The 16,102-nt window shown below is 46.0% G+C and overlaps 1 protein-coding gene across 2 annotated transcripts in view; it reads left to right on the forward strand.

The window, feature by feature from the left end:
* The first annotated feature begins 6,727 nt into the window (after positions 1 to 6,727).
* The window catches only part of ARID1A (AT-rich interaction domain 1A), an 82,963-nt gene continuing 73,588 nt past the window's right edge, over positions 6,728 to 16,102 (forward strand). The window contains exon 1 of one of the 2 annotated variants that reach the window (XM_084652420.1): positions 6,728 to 6,775. In XM_084652420.1, the coding sequence (XP_084508546.1) occupies positions 6,743 to 6,775 (33 nt within the window). In that variant the 5' untranslated portion in view covers positions 6,728 to 6,742. Of the gene's footprint in view, positions 6,776 to 11,926; positions 13,076 to 16,102 lie in introns of those variants that run through there. The other variant, XM_084652419.1, reaches the window with a different exon arrangement.

Consider the following 16,102-nt stretch of genomic DNA (forward strand, 5'->3'; position numbering starts at 1 on the left):
TAGTTTCTAAGAATATTTTTCTCCTGTTCATGTAAACCAGTCAGAATTTTTGGTTTTTGACATCACATTTATCCCCATACTAACACACATGATCATAGAATCATAGAACTGGAAGGGACCTCGAGAGGTCATCTAGTCCAGTCCCCTGCACTCAAGGCAGGACTAAGTATTATCTGGACCATCCCTGACAGGTGTTTGTCCAACCTCCTCTTAAAAATCCCCAATGATGGAGATTCCACAATCTCCCTGGGCAATTTAGTCCAGTGCTTAACCACTCCGACAGTTAGGAAGTTTTTGCTAATGTCCAACCTAAACCGCCCTTGCTGCAATTTAAGCTCATTGCTTCTTGTCCTAGCCTCAGAGGTTAATAAGAACAATTTTTCTCCCTCCTCCTTGTAACAACCTTTTATTTACTGAAAACTGTTGTGTCAGAGATGAACAGTGTTTTAGAATAGAGAAACTGAATATGAAGAAGAGATTTTATTTTTAATCTTCATTTAACACCCTCTTAAGCTATTAATTACCCACAAGCATGTAAGAAGTAATGCTAATATAAAACTGTGACAGAGAATAAAAATTCCTATTTGATGCCTCATGCCATTTTCCTATCAAATGTAACAGGCATTTTTAGAGGCCCCCAATGGCAACGCAGTTGTATTAAATATTCCAGAAGACAAAGCAGTGAAGATGAAATGGTGGGAACCTAAATATTGATTGTTGAATGTTCCCTCAACACAAGTAATTTTATTATTTAATTGTTATGTATTAAGACAAATCTAAATAGCTGATAAGGATTATAAACTTGTTAGCAGAAGCACTATACATGCCTCAGGTGAGAAGTATGACGTTGAAAACTAGGGGACAGATGTTCAAAAGAACTCAGCTCCCACTTAGACACCAGAATAAACAGATTTTCAGAAAAATTCAGTATGTTGTACGCTGAGGTCTTTTGAAAATCCAGACTTAGATTTCTCCAGCACCTGAAAATTGTGCGTATGATACTATAATTGCACATCCTACAGAGTAGTATGTTTTTCCAAACTTTAAAATAGCCATTTTATAATAGGATCCAAACACTGTGGGTATGACTCCTAACTATTCAGTTCAGAATAATTCTCACTAGCCACTCCGATTTCCCTGATGATTTTTCTTCTTCCATTTTGCTTTTTATTTCCCAACCCACAAGCCATTGTAGGGCAGCAACTGACTTGTTCCTTCAGCTGAGGACCCATTGGACTTCACTACTGAAACACGCATAGAGGTTGTATCAGAAGTCTGAGCAGTATGAAGCATTCTCTCCCAACTAGGGCTTTTAGTTTCTGATGGCCTGAGTGGAAGAGCAAGTTTAAATATTTAACTTGGATCCCCCACATTGTATCCTGTTGAACTGTCAGTGTGGCAATCATAGAATCATAGAATATCAGGGTTGGAAGGGACCCCAGAAGGTCATCTAGTCCAACCCCCTGCTCGAAGCAGGACCAATTCCCAGTTAAATCATCCCAGCCAGGGCTTTGTCAAGCCTGACCTTAAAAACCTCTAAGGAAGGAGATTCTACCACCTCCCTAGGTAACGCATTCCAGTGTTTCACCACCCTCTTAGTGAAAAAGTTTTTCCTAATATCCAATCTAAACCTCCCCCACTGCAACTTGAGACCATTACTCCTCGTTCTGTCATCTGCTACCATTGAGAACAGTCTAGAGCCATCCTCTTTGGAACCCCCTTTCAGGTAGTTGAAAGCAGCTATCAAATCCTCCCTCATTCTTCTCTTCTACAGGCTAAACAATCCCAGCTCCCTCAGCCTCTCCTCATAAGTCATGTGTTCCAGACCCCTAATCATTTTTGTTGCCCTTCGCTGGACTCTCTCCAATTTTTCCGCATCCTTCTTGTAGTGTGGGGCCCAAAACTGGACACAGTACTCCAGATGAGGCCTCACCAATGTCAAATAGAGGGGAATGATCACGTCCCTCGATCTGCTCGCTATGCCCCTACTTATACATCCCAAAATGCCATTGGCCTTCTTGGCAACAAGGGCACACTGCTGACTCATATCCAGCTTCTCGTCCACTGTCACCCCTAGGTCCTTTTCCGCAGAACTGCTGCCTAGCCATTCGGTCCCTAGTCTGTAGCTGTGCATTGGGTTCTTCCGTCCTAAGTGCAGGACCCTGCACTTATCCTTATTGAACCTCATCAGATTTCTTTTGGCCCAATCCTCCAATTTGTCTAGGTCCTTCTGTATCCTATCCCTCCCCTCCAGCGTATCTACCACTCCTCCCAGTTTAGTATCATCCGCAAATTTGCTGAGAGTGCAATCCACACCATCCTCCAGATCATTTATGAAGATATTGAACAAAACCGGCCCCAGGACCGACCCCTGGGGCACTCCACTTGATACCGGCTGCCAACTAGACATGGAGCCATTGATCACTACCCGTTGAGCCCGACAATCTAGCCAGCTTTCTACCCACCTTATAGTGCATTCATCCAGCCCATACTTCCTTAACTTGCTGACAAGAATACTGTGGGAGACCGTGTCAAAAGCTTTGCTAAAGTCAAGAAACAATACATCCACTGCTTTCCCTTCATCCACAGTAATCTCATCATAAAAGGCAATTAGATTAGTCAGGCATGACCTTCCCTTGGTGAAACCATGCTGGCTGTTCCTGATCACTTTCCTCTCATGCAAGTGCTTCAGGATTGATTCTTTGAGGACCTGCTCCATGATTTTTCCAGGGACTGAGGTGAGGCTGACTGGCCTGTAGTTCCCAGGATCCTCCTTCTTCCCTTTTTTAAAGATTGGCACTACATTAGCCTTTTTCCAGTCATCCGGGACTTCCCCGGTTCGCCACGAGTTTTCAAAGATAATGGCCAATGGCTCTGCAATCACAGCCGCCAATTCCTTCAGCACTCTCGGATGCAACTCGTCCGGCCCCATGGACTTGTGCACGTCCAGCTTTTCTAAATAGTCCCTAACCACCTCTATCTCCACAGAGGGCTGGCCATCTCTTCCCCATTTTGTGATGCCCAGCGCAGCAGTCTGGGAGCTGACCTTGTTAGTGAAAACAGAGGCAAAAAAAGCATTGAGTACATTAGCTTTTTCCACATCCTCTGTCACTAGGTTGCCTCCCTCATTCAGTAAGGGGCCCACACTTTCCTTGGCTTTCTTCTTGTTGCCAACAAATCCTGTCCATTTTATAAATATGTATGTAGTATGTTCATGCCCCGCCCCCCTAGTTTTTGTTGAGAGACGGTAAAGGATGGATGTCTTCTATCCTTTTCATTTTATTCAAGTAACACAGTATTGATATTTTTAGGGCATATTATATACTTTGAAACTTGTGCAAGAGGCCACATACATCAGACAACCTTCTGTTTTAAGAATCTGCTTCAAAGTATCCCATAATAAGCTGAGTACAGTTCTGCTTGAACTTTATTAGACCACCTCCCTTAAATGATCAATTTTTGTCAGTCTTTTGAGGGTTAATTAAGGCAAGTTTCACTGTAATGGTTTTTGGCATTCTGAGTATACATGTAAACAGCATGTGTGTTGTGTGAGTGAAGAATGTATATTGGAATGCAAAAGATTTGCTTATGTTAGTACAGTATGTGTTGTGGGAGTCTAAGCATTAAGTGTGTGTGTGTGTGATGTTTATTCTCTCATTGTCTCCTGATCTCCCCATTCAACCTGGGGTCATAGCTATTTAATACAGGATGCTTCAACAGTTGTTTGGGGGATGGGAACCAGAGTTAGCCGAACTCCATACATTTTAATCTGGTCTTCAGTTCATATTAAACTTTAGGAGAGAAAGTGATAATCTGGGGAACTACTATAACTCTTCATAGAAGATTTTCTGTCTTGTCATTAGTTTGCTTAGTGGAGTGTGACTGATCTTCTGTAGCAGCTATTCTTACTTTACTTTTTAGGCCACTTTTCCTGGTGACTGTAGGAGGCACTCTTTTCTGAGCAAGTGACTACAATCTTGACAATCAGAACACTAAAGGGCATGAACCCCTTGAAAAATTCCACTTCCGGTGTACTAATACTTTTCCTTGGGTCTCTCACTTATTCCCATTGGTGGATTTTGTGCCTGAGGATAGGGACTTTTAACTTTTTCTATAAATGCTGTTCTGTGGAGTACAGTGGAGTGATCAAACTTACTGGGTTGTTTTTTTTTAAGTAACCCTATTTCTACATAATCTGTGTCTCCTATCTGCTTGCTTCCCTCCATTTTATTTCTCATCTCTCTCTCTTTCCCTCTCTCTCTGTTTTTCATCTCACTCCAACTCTCTCTCATACTGAACTTGCGTTTGAACAAAAGACTCCATTCCAGATCCATTCCAGAATTGCTGTGAGAAACTTCATAGCAAGCGCTGTCTGTCCTCTCTCCCTCCCTATCTCAGTAAAATGGCAGTGCAAGAGCTTCATGAAGGGGTATAAAACCCTTTTTCTGAGTGTCTTTCTTTCTTTCTGCAAAATCCTTTACTGCAGTCGTGACTCCACCACTCAAACTTCCCCAAAAATACACTTTGCTGCTCAAAAGTGTAAACATATTTTTTACACCCCACTGAAAAAGGAGAACATCAGTAAAAGAAACACAGATGAACAGACTTGTTCACCGCCAGTAGCTTTTCTTATGAAGGCTAACTAATTTGTGATCTCATTTGTGTTTGTGTGTAACATTGCGGTTCCAAGTGCTTGAAATCCAATAATAGTTTTGCTTAAATAGGAGAATACAGGCCCAAAGTTCTTCTCTGTCTTGGAGTTTTAAAAGGATTTCTAAACTATTTGTAAGTGGGTTTCTATTGTAATATGTTTTTTGCTTCTGTCAACTAGAGTTGGCTACAAATTTCTAGTGGGACTCAGCAGAAATGATACAGTTATGTTCCTGATCCAGTGCAGTGGTTTTATGAAACTCCAGTCCATGTTTTTTTATTAAAAGCTTTACACTTCCTTCTCTAAAAGAATATTCAGCACGAGAAACTGGTACGTTGAAGAGGCTGTAGTCTCTGTGTTTGTAAATATATAAGTGTGTATAAAATAGATGCATTTGTTCTTTTATAGCACTTAACTGTTAGATGCTGACCAGAATTCTGTCCAGCATCTGATCATCTACCAATTCTGGTCTGGAGTTACGTATTCATAGTTCCAATCCGCTAATCTTTTTAACGTTACTCATACGTTGAATAAGAAGACAGAGGTGCTTTCCCCACTTTGTCCTCATTTTAGGCCTAAATATCTCTGTGTCAGATGCACACAGAAACTTGCTATTATCTTACTACTCTAAAATCACAAATGTGTGAAATAGAGGGCAAAGACAATGTTGTTTGTTTAGCTTAAACAAATTCTACATTGTTTAAAGCTCTTATTTTTCTACTCCACTTCATATTTTCCTCCTGTTTTGAGCCCCATCAGGTTGAGAGGTTTGCCAGGGAAAAGATCTCTTGACTATAGTGTAGGCTCCATTCCCCCTTCGTGTATGAAACTCCAGTTCATATTTTACAGCTCCTGGTTAGGGCTGGTAAAATAATGGATTTCCTTGACTCAGACTTGAGTCCACTTTCCTCTCTTAAAAGGCATCCTAAAGTTTTTTCAGGTCTGTCAAACCTTAACACCAGACTTCAGCAGTGTGTCTGAAACCTTAACTCACTACCTTTCCTCTTCCTTTCTTCCTTTCTTCTTGCTAACTTTTAAAGAAATAGCAAATCCAATTTAAAAATCCACTCCTGCGTTTGAACTTTGCTGGTGTGCTCAGTAAATTGACAGAGTTACCTTATGCTCAAACTCCACTTCAGTTTTTTCTGTAGTGATCTCTCACTGTGTGCCTCTTTGCCATTGTGGCAGTGTTTGAGTGGGACTAATACAATATCTTGATATTACATTTAAAGAACCTAAACAAGGATTGCAAAAGTCTTTGTCTTGTACAGTACCCAGTAGATTGTTCACATACACAAAATAAATAATAATCCATAAATAATATTCATACTTAGCTGCTATGAAACTGCAGTAAGTATGCTGAAGCTAGATAGACTATACAACATTATAGTGGAGCTAATAAATGGAAATGTGTTTCCAGAAAACTTAACATTTCTTTAGAAAAATTGGTCAGTAACCACATAGGCACTCTAATGTACAGTAGATCACTTTTGCTATTTCCGTTCCATATTTTGAAATGTACTGTATGAATTAGAATAGATTGGTTTCTTATTTTTGGTCCAGTCCAGATATCTCAGTATATTGTGCATCCCAGTAAAATGGAAGAGCATCTTCATTCTCCAATTTGTATGTTTCTGCTCAGCTCTTTCATTCCAGCTTGGATGCAGTAGTTAACACTTTATTGCAGAAACTCTATCCAGTCCCTGAAGTAATAATCCAGTCCATGTTTATAGCTTGTTTAAGGGGCCAGGGATAATAAGAAAAGTAAGTGTGTGTGTGTGTGTGTGTAAGAGAGAAAGAGAGAGAGACACTTTAGTTCGGTTTCTATGTCAACAATTCAGTCCATATTTGCCATCACACAGTTGGCAGAGCCTCTTTTATTAGGGAGACTACTCCTGTTTCTAGCATTCTAATCTATACCAGGTTTCCTAAACTGCCTTGGTACTAGGTTAAATGGCAAGGCCACCTTCATGAAGGAGACTTTACTTAATAAGAGCCAGCCTAGTGGTGGTGGCCTGCACTACCATGTGGGAGACCTGAGTTGGATTCCCATCCTGTGGTATCTCACTATCTGAGCTGCTAGGAGCTGGTATGGCAGTGGAGGAAATATGCTCAGCACAGAAGGTAGGGGGGCAGGGAAAAAAGTGCCTCACATAACATAGCAATGATCCCTCAGGTCAATAAAGGAGGAGAGTTGACATGTTTCAAAGAAAGTCTTATCCAGTTCTCTTTGGCTGAGAGTCACAACACAGAACCACAAGGATTCTTAGGTCTTGGGTAGAAATGTTGGAAGAATTCTGCTCTCTATTTTCCAAATCTAATAGTTTGGGTTTCATAGAGTGCTTCAGTATTTAATAAAACCACAGGGCCTCTTTTCTGAGAGACAGATTCTGGAATTGCTTCAGGTTTCACAAACTTCTTGGTAAAATGAGTATCTCCTTATTGTAAACGGAATCCATTCTAGTTTCCACATTCCAATCAGCTCCAGGTTTCAGTGTGCCACAGTATTCTTTGAAGAAGATTCCAACAGGGTGAAAAACTGTAGGACAAATTTGGATGGGGGAGCCTCTAGACTGACATTTAGGCTCCTGGACTATATTTGATAGCCTCTAAAGGGGTCCAATGAGATGTCAAGGTTTAATTTCATGAGGCAGACTCTAATCTGGTTTCTGGGAGATTATAACACTCAGGATTTTGTAGCCCAAGAGGGTTTTGGATAAAATGGTAGCGCCTTTTCCATTCTATTTTTCTAGGTGCCCAAACAATTCAGAATTTGTTAGATTCTCGCTTCCCCCACTTTAACATCTTTGAAAGGGATATCCTGTCTGTTTTGCTGCTCTTTAATCTTTTTTGGATTTTACAGCCCACCATAGAGCTTGGTAAAACCTCGGGGTCGCCTTTGTGTGAGAATCTAGCTTGGTTTGCTGAAGGAGAATCTGCTCCAAAACCAAGTCTCCTTCTGGACAACAGTGCTTGATCAAGTAACAGGGGGTTCTTTGTGAAGAGCACTCAGATCAATTTTCTAATCTAGAATTTTCCATAGATTTTAAAGCCCACTGCATTTTATTGAGCACTACAAAGGTCTCTTGTGTTGAGTACACTACCATGTAGTGTACTCAACAACCCAGGTATTTCTGTTGGTTTCCTTTACTCTTTTTGTACAGTTTTTGTAAAGTGATGTTCATAGGGCAAACATATAAAGACATGCCCAACCCCTCTCTGCTGGAGGAAACATTTTGTGATAGGCCTCTGAGTGGGCAGGGGGAAAATACTGGGGATTTTTGGAATCCAGCCCAAATTAAGGCCTCAGAAATTGCTTCAGAACTGTGTGGCAGTTGGTAAACTGCATCTTGTGACTGTGACTCCAATCCAGTTTCTGGCTCTAGAATATGACCATTTTTGTTTCAGGCTGGATTATAAAGTTTTAGCAAGGATTGTGTCTTCCTATATGTTTGTGTAGCACCTAGCATGTTGAGGCCCCAATCCTGAGAGGGGCTTTTCGGAGGCTACTACTAAACAAATACTAAATGTAGCTATCATTATGTATGATCCTATTACAACTCTCAGTACAATGCTAGAGAGAGAGGGGGAAAAAACCTCTCTTTTTCTAGGCCAATTTGCTGAGGTAGAATCTACTCTGTGTTATACATTCTACTGAAAAATGGCAACGCTGCCTTGGTTAGAGAGCCTGTAATGCCATTTGTTGCTCTGGAATACATTCTGAATTTAGCTACACATTGACTTGTGCTAACTTCTACTCCAGCTTATTACTTTGGAGTCCCTTCTGTTTTTTAGCACCTGCTGTGCATATTATGTTGTTTAGAATTTAAACATATAGATTCTAATTTTTGTATTGAATTTTATTCCTGGATTGATGGTATTGTACACTGAAATTTTCTGTTTCTTGTAAAACATACACAGTACTAGCAGTGACCAGTTTTTCAGGTGCTGCTCTGCTCACGGTCCTAAACTTGGCCTCCCTATCTCATTGCTATCAAGGATGCTAACTGTGATAGCGTTTTTTGTGAAGTGGACCCTTAAGAAATGGTTGAGACCACCAATCCATTTCATAGACACCCTCAAAGCATAACAGCTGGTAATCTCTATGGGTCATTACTGCCCTGTACTTGTTTTGAACTGATGTTCTAGCATTGAAAGACTGTATCTCATCACCTTCCCTCTGCTCCTTCAAGCATTCTATAGACATGGTTTTCTTATGGTAGTGTTTATATATAAAGTTCTATATATTTCGTAAATCTTCCCCTTTACCAAAAAAAAATTGTGTCAGTGGGGGAAGAAGGAGGAAACTTCTGCCTAATATACTGACAGGATGGTGACTGGGTTATAGAACTTGATGATATCAGAAAACAGTAGATGCAACATTCACATAATGAAAGATAAGTTACAGCAGAAGTAAAAAGTCCAGTGCCTTCTCCACCTCTGGGCTTCTTAGCTAACTACACTATTAGAACAATGGGTAGCCCTCTGTACTTCTTGCTCTCTCCAGGCCCAATGTGTGGAATCAAGATCCAAACTGAAAAATAGTGTAGCAAGCACTAATATAAAGTGAGACTAATTAGCCATAATATTTTGCACTGTTGAGATCCTCACATTAAAGAGGCTTCAGAGTCCTTTGCAAACATTATTTTTCTCACACAGATGTTGGGCACATTTAGTAGTATTCCTGTTTCACAGATGGGGGAAACAGGTTATGATTTGCCCAGTGTCATGTGATGGTCTGTTACCTATTTCTGCATTTGTTGTAGGTGTACATGGTGCTTCAAAGAGATGGGCCCTGTCCTAAAGGGTTTCCAATACAAGGGCCTTTTTTACTCCAGTTAATCATCAATGGTAGCAGGTTATAAAGTAGATCACATAAAGACAAAGGATGCTGATGGGAAGGATTGTGATATAAAATAGTGTAACTTGCACCACTTAAAGCCAAGAAGAAAATTGCATAATTTTATATGTATTACACACACAAAACCTATATTAAAAGAAAGTTATTTAGGTTGCAAAGTCAAGCAATTGAAATATAGGAAGTGTTAGATTTACAGTAATCCCTGCAATCTTAATTCAATTCCTTGTCTATCCAGCCTGTTGTCTGAATGAGGTAGGGATCCTGTGGAAAAAATATTGTGATCATATAATTGGAGTGTATCAATGCATACATACCAGGAGGCAGAACAGCAACTCCATGAATGAGCAACTCCAAATCTGACATTTCCTAACTTCCAACTGCTTGACGTTGCAATGTAAATAACTTTCTTTTAATATATTTTTGCATGACTCCTAAGGGTTTTTTAAGGGGGGAGGAGAGAACTTTTGGACCATAGTACAGATTTATATCACTTGAGTTACAGGACTAACTATGCTGATGGCCTGCTGGTACAATATGCTGCATTTACAGGGAGCCTGGCCTGACTCAGCTCTCTCTCTTCTCCCGTCATCACCAGAAGGACCCTTACTCCCTGTGGTCCTCTGGAGCAGGGGACATATGCTGCTCAGACCCATACTGGGTCTAGTGTAGTTATGAGGGGAGCCTGACCAGCTTTCAACCCATCTCTTGGGAGTTGGGGGAGTCCTGCTCTGGGTGATGCCCCCAGAGAAGGTGATGGGAATGAGGCAGGACACTAGAACCATGTGTTTGGACTGAAGGGTATGTAGTCAGGTGGTGAGCTTGGCTTGGCTCTCTCTCTCTCTCTCTCTCCCTGCCCAATCCCCTAGCAGCTCCCAGCTGTTCCCAGTGCACTGCCTGCTGCTTTGGCAATAGTGTGAGCCCCTGAGTTTAGCATGTTTATGTTCAGTTATTATTTTGGCATATAGCCAACATTTTCCAGAGGAACACAGACAACAGCCAGGAAATGGCAATTTTTAACAGTTTACAACAGGTAAATTTGAATGGAAAATCCTGGGACCAAGAAAAGGCATTTATATAGCCCCAGGGACTTTCTCCTAGCTAAACTTCACAGGCCTGCTGCAAACAATGCAGTGTAAAAATTTCCCCAAAAAGTTGAAAGACACTTAAAATGGATAGTATTAGGCATCCTAAGTAATAAGGGTCTCTTTCCATGTTCCCCTATAAAAATTGCAGTGCATTATACTGCTTGGTAGCTAGAGTCATTTGCCGAACCTTTCTTTAGCCCACACTCCCAGAGGGTAAGGAAGACACTTCCCTCAGGGCAGCTTATTCCATAATTATCCAATTTAGAGTTCTTGTACCTTCCACTAAAGCATCTGGAACTAGCCAGTGTTGCAGACAGGATCTTGGATGGAACGGGCCACTGGACAGAACCAGCCTGCATGTTCCTGTATTCCAGGCTCTCAGATCCATGCCTGGTCCTGTGGCCAGCATAATATCCCAGTTCTGGGAGCAAACCCAGCCCTCCTGCCTTCCACAGTTAGAAAAGAACCCAGGAGTCCTAGCTCCCAGACCTATGCTTAGTGAACTTCTACTTGTTCTCCTTTAGCATGGATGGATATCAGCTTCTGGTGGTTGCGGGTATCTTTTTATGCGCCGGGCAGTAGTGCAGGGGGGGAGACGAGCACTCTGGTGCGGGTCTTCTGAAGAACGAGCCGGCAGTCCGCTTCGCCCAGGCTGAAATCCGCTCCGTGTTTCCCAGCAGGGGAGCTTCCTTTTGTGGCGGAAGGTTGGGCTCGGCTCCGCGGGATCCGCTGCGGATTTTCCGTGCGGCAGCGGCCTCAGCCTTGCTGAGTTGCAAGCGTCCGGGGCCTGCCTGCTCCTCCTTTGTGAAGGGGGGAGGCTCCAGTCCGGGCCGGGCTCCGCTCCGGGTTTGGCAGGCCGCCGCGGCGCTGGGTAAAATGGCAGTGCTGAGCCTCGTGTCGGAGTGAGCAGGACTCGGCGGACGAGAGTCGGGAGCTGCTGCTCGGCTCGCCTAGTCCGGCCCCGCCGCCGCACCGCCCGGCTCCAGGGACGGGGTCCGCTCGCCCGCCGTACCCCCCTCCCTCTTGCCTCTCCCACGCCGGGAGCCCCGTCCCGGGTCCCCCCCCACCCCCTCCTCCTCCTCTCCCCCCGATCCCTCCTCCCCTTTCTCCGCCGGCTGCAACCGAGGAGGCACAGCGGGGCCAGGCCCCGGGGAGCCCAGCCCAGCGGAGCCCTCCCCGCCTCGCCAGCCAGGCCGGGGGGAATGAGCCCCCGCTGCCCTGAAGAGCCCGCCGCCGCCTGAGCGGGGAGCAGCAGAGCAGCGAGGCCTCCCGCCGGCCGGCCAGGCAGGGGAGCAGCTCGGGGGCAGGGGTCCGGGGAGGGTGGCTAGGTGGGGAGGGGGGATCATGGCTGCTCAGGTCGCCCCCGCCGCCGCCAGCAGCCTGGGCGCCCCGGCTCCAGCCGAGCTGAAGAAAGCGGAGGCGCAGCAGCGGGATTGTCCCCCGGAGGAGGCGGGGGGCGAGGCGGTGGCGGAGCGCGGCGGCGAGAAGCAGGCGGAGAGCGAGGGCCCCCCGGGGAAGGAGCTGCAGGACGGGGCCGAGAGCAACGGAGGGGACGCCGGGGCCGAGCCCGACCTGAAGAGCTCGAACGGGAACGCGGGCCCCAGGCCCGCCGCTGCCGCCGCCACCCTGAACAATAACCTCCCGGAGCCGCCCGGCGGCGGCGGCAGCAGCGACGGGGTGGGGGCGCCGCAGCCGCCGCCGCCGCAGCAGCCTCCCCCTTCCCACCCGGCCGCCTTGGCCCCGCCAGCCTACGGCTTCGGGCCGCCCTACGGCCGGGGAGCCCAGGCGGCTGCCGTCGCTGCCGCCGCCGCGGCTGCCTTCCACCAACATGGCGGACAACAAAGCACTGGCATGGCAGCGCTGCAGAGCGGGGGCCTGGAGCAGCCCTACCCGGGGCCGGCGGGGGCCCCCCCGGGGCCGCCCCCTCCCCAGAACTCGCATGGCGGCGCCGAGCACGGCTTCCCCAACCACCAGTACAACTCCTACTACACGGCGGCGGCGGCCGGGCGCAGCGCCGGCGCCTACCCGCCTCCCCCCCAGGCCTACGCCCTGAGCTCCCCCCGGGGCAGCGCGCAGAGCCCCGCGCAAGCGGCCGCCGGGGCCAAATCCCCCGCCGCCTTCCAGCAGCAGCAGCAGCGCTTCGGGGCCATGGGGCCCTCGGCCGCCGGCGGGGCAGCAGGAGGAGGGGGCGCCACCCCGCAGCCCACCGCGACCCCCACCCTCAACCAGCTGCTTACCTCCCCCAGCTCAGCCCGCGGCTACCAGGGCTACCCCGGGGGCGACTACAGCAGCGGGCCCCAGGACGGGGGAGCCGCCGCCAAGGGCCCGGCCGCGGACATGGCCTCCCAGTACGGCGGGGGCAATAGCCAGGCCTGGGCCACGGCCGCAGGAGGGGGCCAACAAAGGAGCCACCATGCGCCCATGAGCCCCGGGAGCAGCAGCGCTGGCGGGGGACAGCCGCTCGCTAGGACCCAGCAGGTGAGCGCTTGGCATGGGGGGGATGTGTGTGGGGGCAGGGGCGGGCCGGTGGGTGGGTGGGCAGGGGCTGGGGTTAGGGGCAGGGGCTGGGCGCACGTGGGGTGGCTGTGGGGGCCGGGGACAATGGGGGCAAGGGCAGGAGAGGGGTACCCATGAGGGGCAGGGATGGGGGCACGTGGGGCGATGGAGGGGGGTGACGGGGTGGGCGAATTTCCGACGGGTTCCCTCCCCCACTTGGACCCACACTGCTGGGGAGCTGCCATTGTCTGTGTCTTTCTCTCTCTAAAATGGCTGCCTCTCTGCCTTCTCTTCCTCCCCTTCCAGCCTTTGTGCGAGGCTTCCAGAGCGGTGCCTTCTCCTTCCCACTCCCCCTGCCTGCCGTGGGGGCTCTAGGGGGGAGCTGGAGGGAGCCCCTGGGTGGAGGAAGGGCCTGGCACTATGGTGCGTGTGTGCCTGGGGTGGAGGTGGGTAGTTGAGCTCCTCGTTGTTGGGCATGGGAAGGGGTGCGATCAGTAGAGGTAGTGGGAGCTCTGCAGAGCAGCACTTACACATTTGCCCCCATTAGGCTCTTCCTCCCTCTTCTTGCTCCAAGCGAGGGGGCCTTTGCACTTCCCTGGGGGTAGGAAGGTGGGAAGTGACCTGTTTTGGGCAGCTGCAGCTTGCCCAGGTTAGCTGTGGCCATTTTCCTGAGCAGTCTCTTGGTTAGCCCAGTGGCTTGGGCCTCTCCCTGGAAGTGCTGGTAAACAGTTCAGTGATTGGAGTAGTAAGTGCAGATTGCTTTGGTTTGGGATTTGAATTATGGAGGTAAAATCCTTCTGTCAAAGCCAGGAGACAGTTGGTCTTAGGTTGACATCCTATCTGTGATCTGATTGGCTCCCCATCTCCTGCTCTTGGCCATTTATAATTGCCTCTGATGTAATGGTACAACAATCCTGATGAGCTCATAAACTTTTACACTCTGCTTTTCTGCCATCCATAACCCAAACCACCACTGCCACTATCTGCCTTTTTATTCCACAGCTGAAATTGGCTGTGACCTTGAGGAAGTTCAGTAGCAATACTGTATCAGCAGGAGCAGAGTTCCAGACAGGCTGCCCTTGTTGCATTGTGCCTGAAACAAAAGAGAAGGGGAATGGCATTTTGTTTGTACCTTGGATTTTATTTTGCTTGTTATGTTTTATACAGCCTGGAATAGATTCAGTGTTGTCGGAACAGTAGCAGGGGTTCTCTGTACAATGGGCGTGCTGTTTGTTTTGGTTATGTGACTTTCCCATTGGTATAAAGGATTTCTTTGATGGAATCTAAGGATGCATTTATTCCTGACTAATTTTGACCCATTTCAGAATTGAAATTGGCTGGGTCCGTTATCAGATAGTAAATGTGGGGCTTTTATGGGGTATGTTAGAAACCTTTTAAAAAGCATTTGTAGCTGCAGCAGTAGAAATGGTGAATTATCGATTAACACTTTTTTTTTTCATATTGAGTTTTCTCTTAAAGTACAGGCCTGGCCTAACTCCTTACCTATGCTTCAAGACTTATTTTTTTTAATCACTATATTAATTTTACTTAAGTTCAGAAGGAACAATTGTTTGTTTATTATAGTGACATTAAACATCAAATGTCTGGAACTGTTGGGCCTGACTATATTGTAAATTCCTACTTTTTGGAGAGAAGTGGGAGCAGGATAAAAGAGTCTGTAAATGAATATTTTTGTTAATTGGCTGGAAATGTAACTAATGCCAGCAATACAAATGTGCTCTTGCACTTTCAGCTACATGCAAGTCAGACATTTTGGACATTGGGACAGTGATGCTAACATTCTGTTCATATCTGTTCTTAATCAGAGTTTGCAGATAATCTGTTATGCTGTGTTTACATGTCTTAGATCTGAATGTGTAATGGCCTTGTTCAGGACTGACAGACTTCTCTCTGCTCATACCCTGCCTGTTTTCATTGCAAGCTCTGGGTCAGAGACATTTGATACTCTGGAGTGTGACATACAGCTACAGAGTTTTCCCTTCTTGCTCAATCCTTCTCTTCGGTGGCTCTGAAAACTTAGTGTAAGTTTTGTTCCTTGCTAACTGATAGCGATGTCTGCTTCAGCTTAGCTGTGTTCTTTCTGTTAGATTGAAATAGTGTGTTTTCTAGTAGAGTGGCTGTTATCACTGCTGTGGTCACTGCGTTGTCCACATGCAACTTGAAAAAAGAAAAGGAGTACTTGTGACACCTTAGAGACTAACAACATGAAAGCTTATGCTCAAATAAATTGGTTAGTCTCTAAGGTGCCACAAGTACTCCTTTTCTTTTTGCGAATACAGAATAACACGGCTGCTACTCTGGAACACATGCAACTTGTATTCAGGGTAAACATTTGAGTTCCTGGGCAATACAACCCTATGTATTTGCAAGAAAGTTGCACAAGTGTGTCATGTAAACTGGTGCCCTACTGAGGGATTTTATATCTTGTGTAAAAAAAAAAAAAAAAAAAAATCAACCTGGATAAGATGGGCACTAAAAAAACAGCCCAAGATTAAACTCTATTTGTTTGAAACCGATTTTTACTCCAGTGCATAGACCTATTTGGATTATGGATAGCATGGCTGTGATTCTGTGATAGAAACTTTCAAAAATCGTTTAGTTTAAAAAAAACAACCCCACCCCCAGTGTATCCTGGAGGTCTGGTCTGGTTATAATTTATACTCCAGGCATTCAGTTTAGTATGTGTGAGCCTTCTAGTCCTATCAACTCAAATTATTAGTGAGTGTATGTTTGGTGTTTTGGGAATGAAAGTGACTTTTAGACAGCACAAATGGCCTCTATAAAAAGTTCTATGTGCCAAGGATGATCAGACATAAATGTACACAATCCTTCTTCATGTTGTGAAAACGCTGTTGCCTGGCACTGTGGAACCAGTTCCCCCTGCGTCTTCTCGGTTGCCCACAAGAAGTAGGTTTAATAATAATACCCCAAAACTATGTTATAACCTCCTTGCAGTGTATCCTGTTCTGTTTCTTAGATCGGACTAAA

This window comes from Lepidochelys olivacea (genome assembly GCF_965140295.1).
Source record: "Lepidochelys olivacea isolate rLepOli2 genome assembly, chromosome: 19".
In the NCBI taxonomy this organism is placed as follows: Eukaryota; Metazoa; Chordata; order Testudines; family Cheloniidae; genus Lepidochelys; species Lepidochelys olivacea.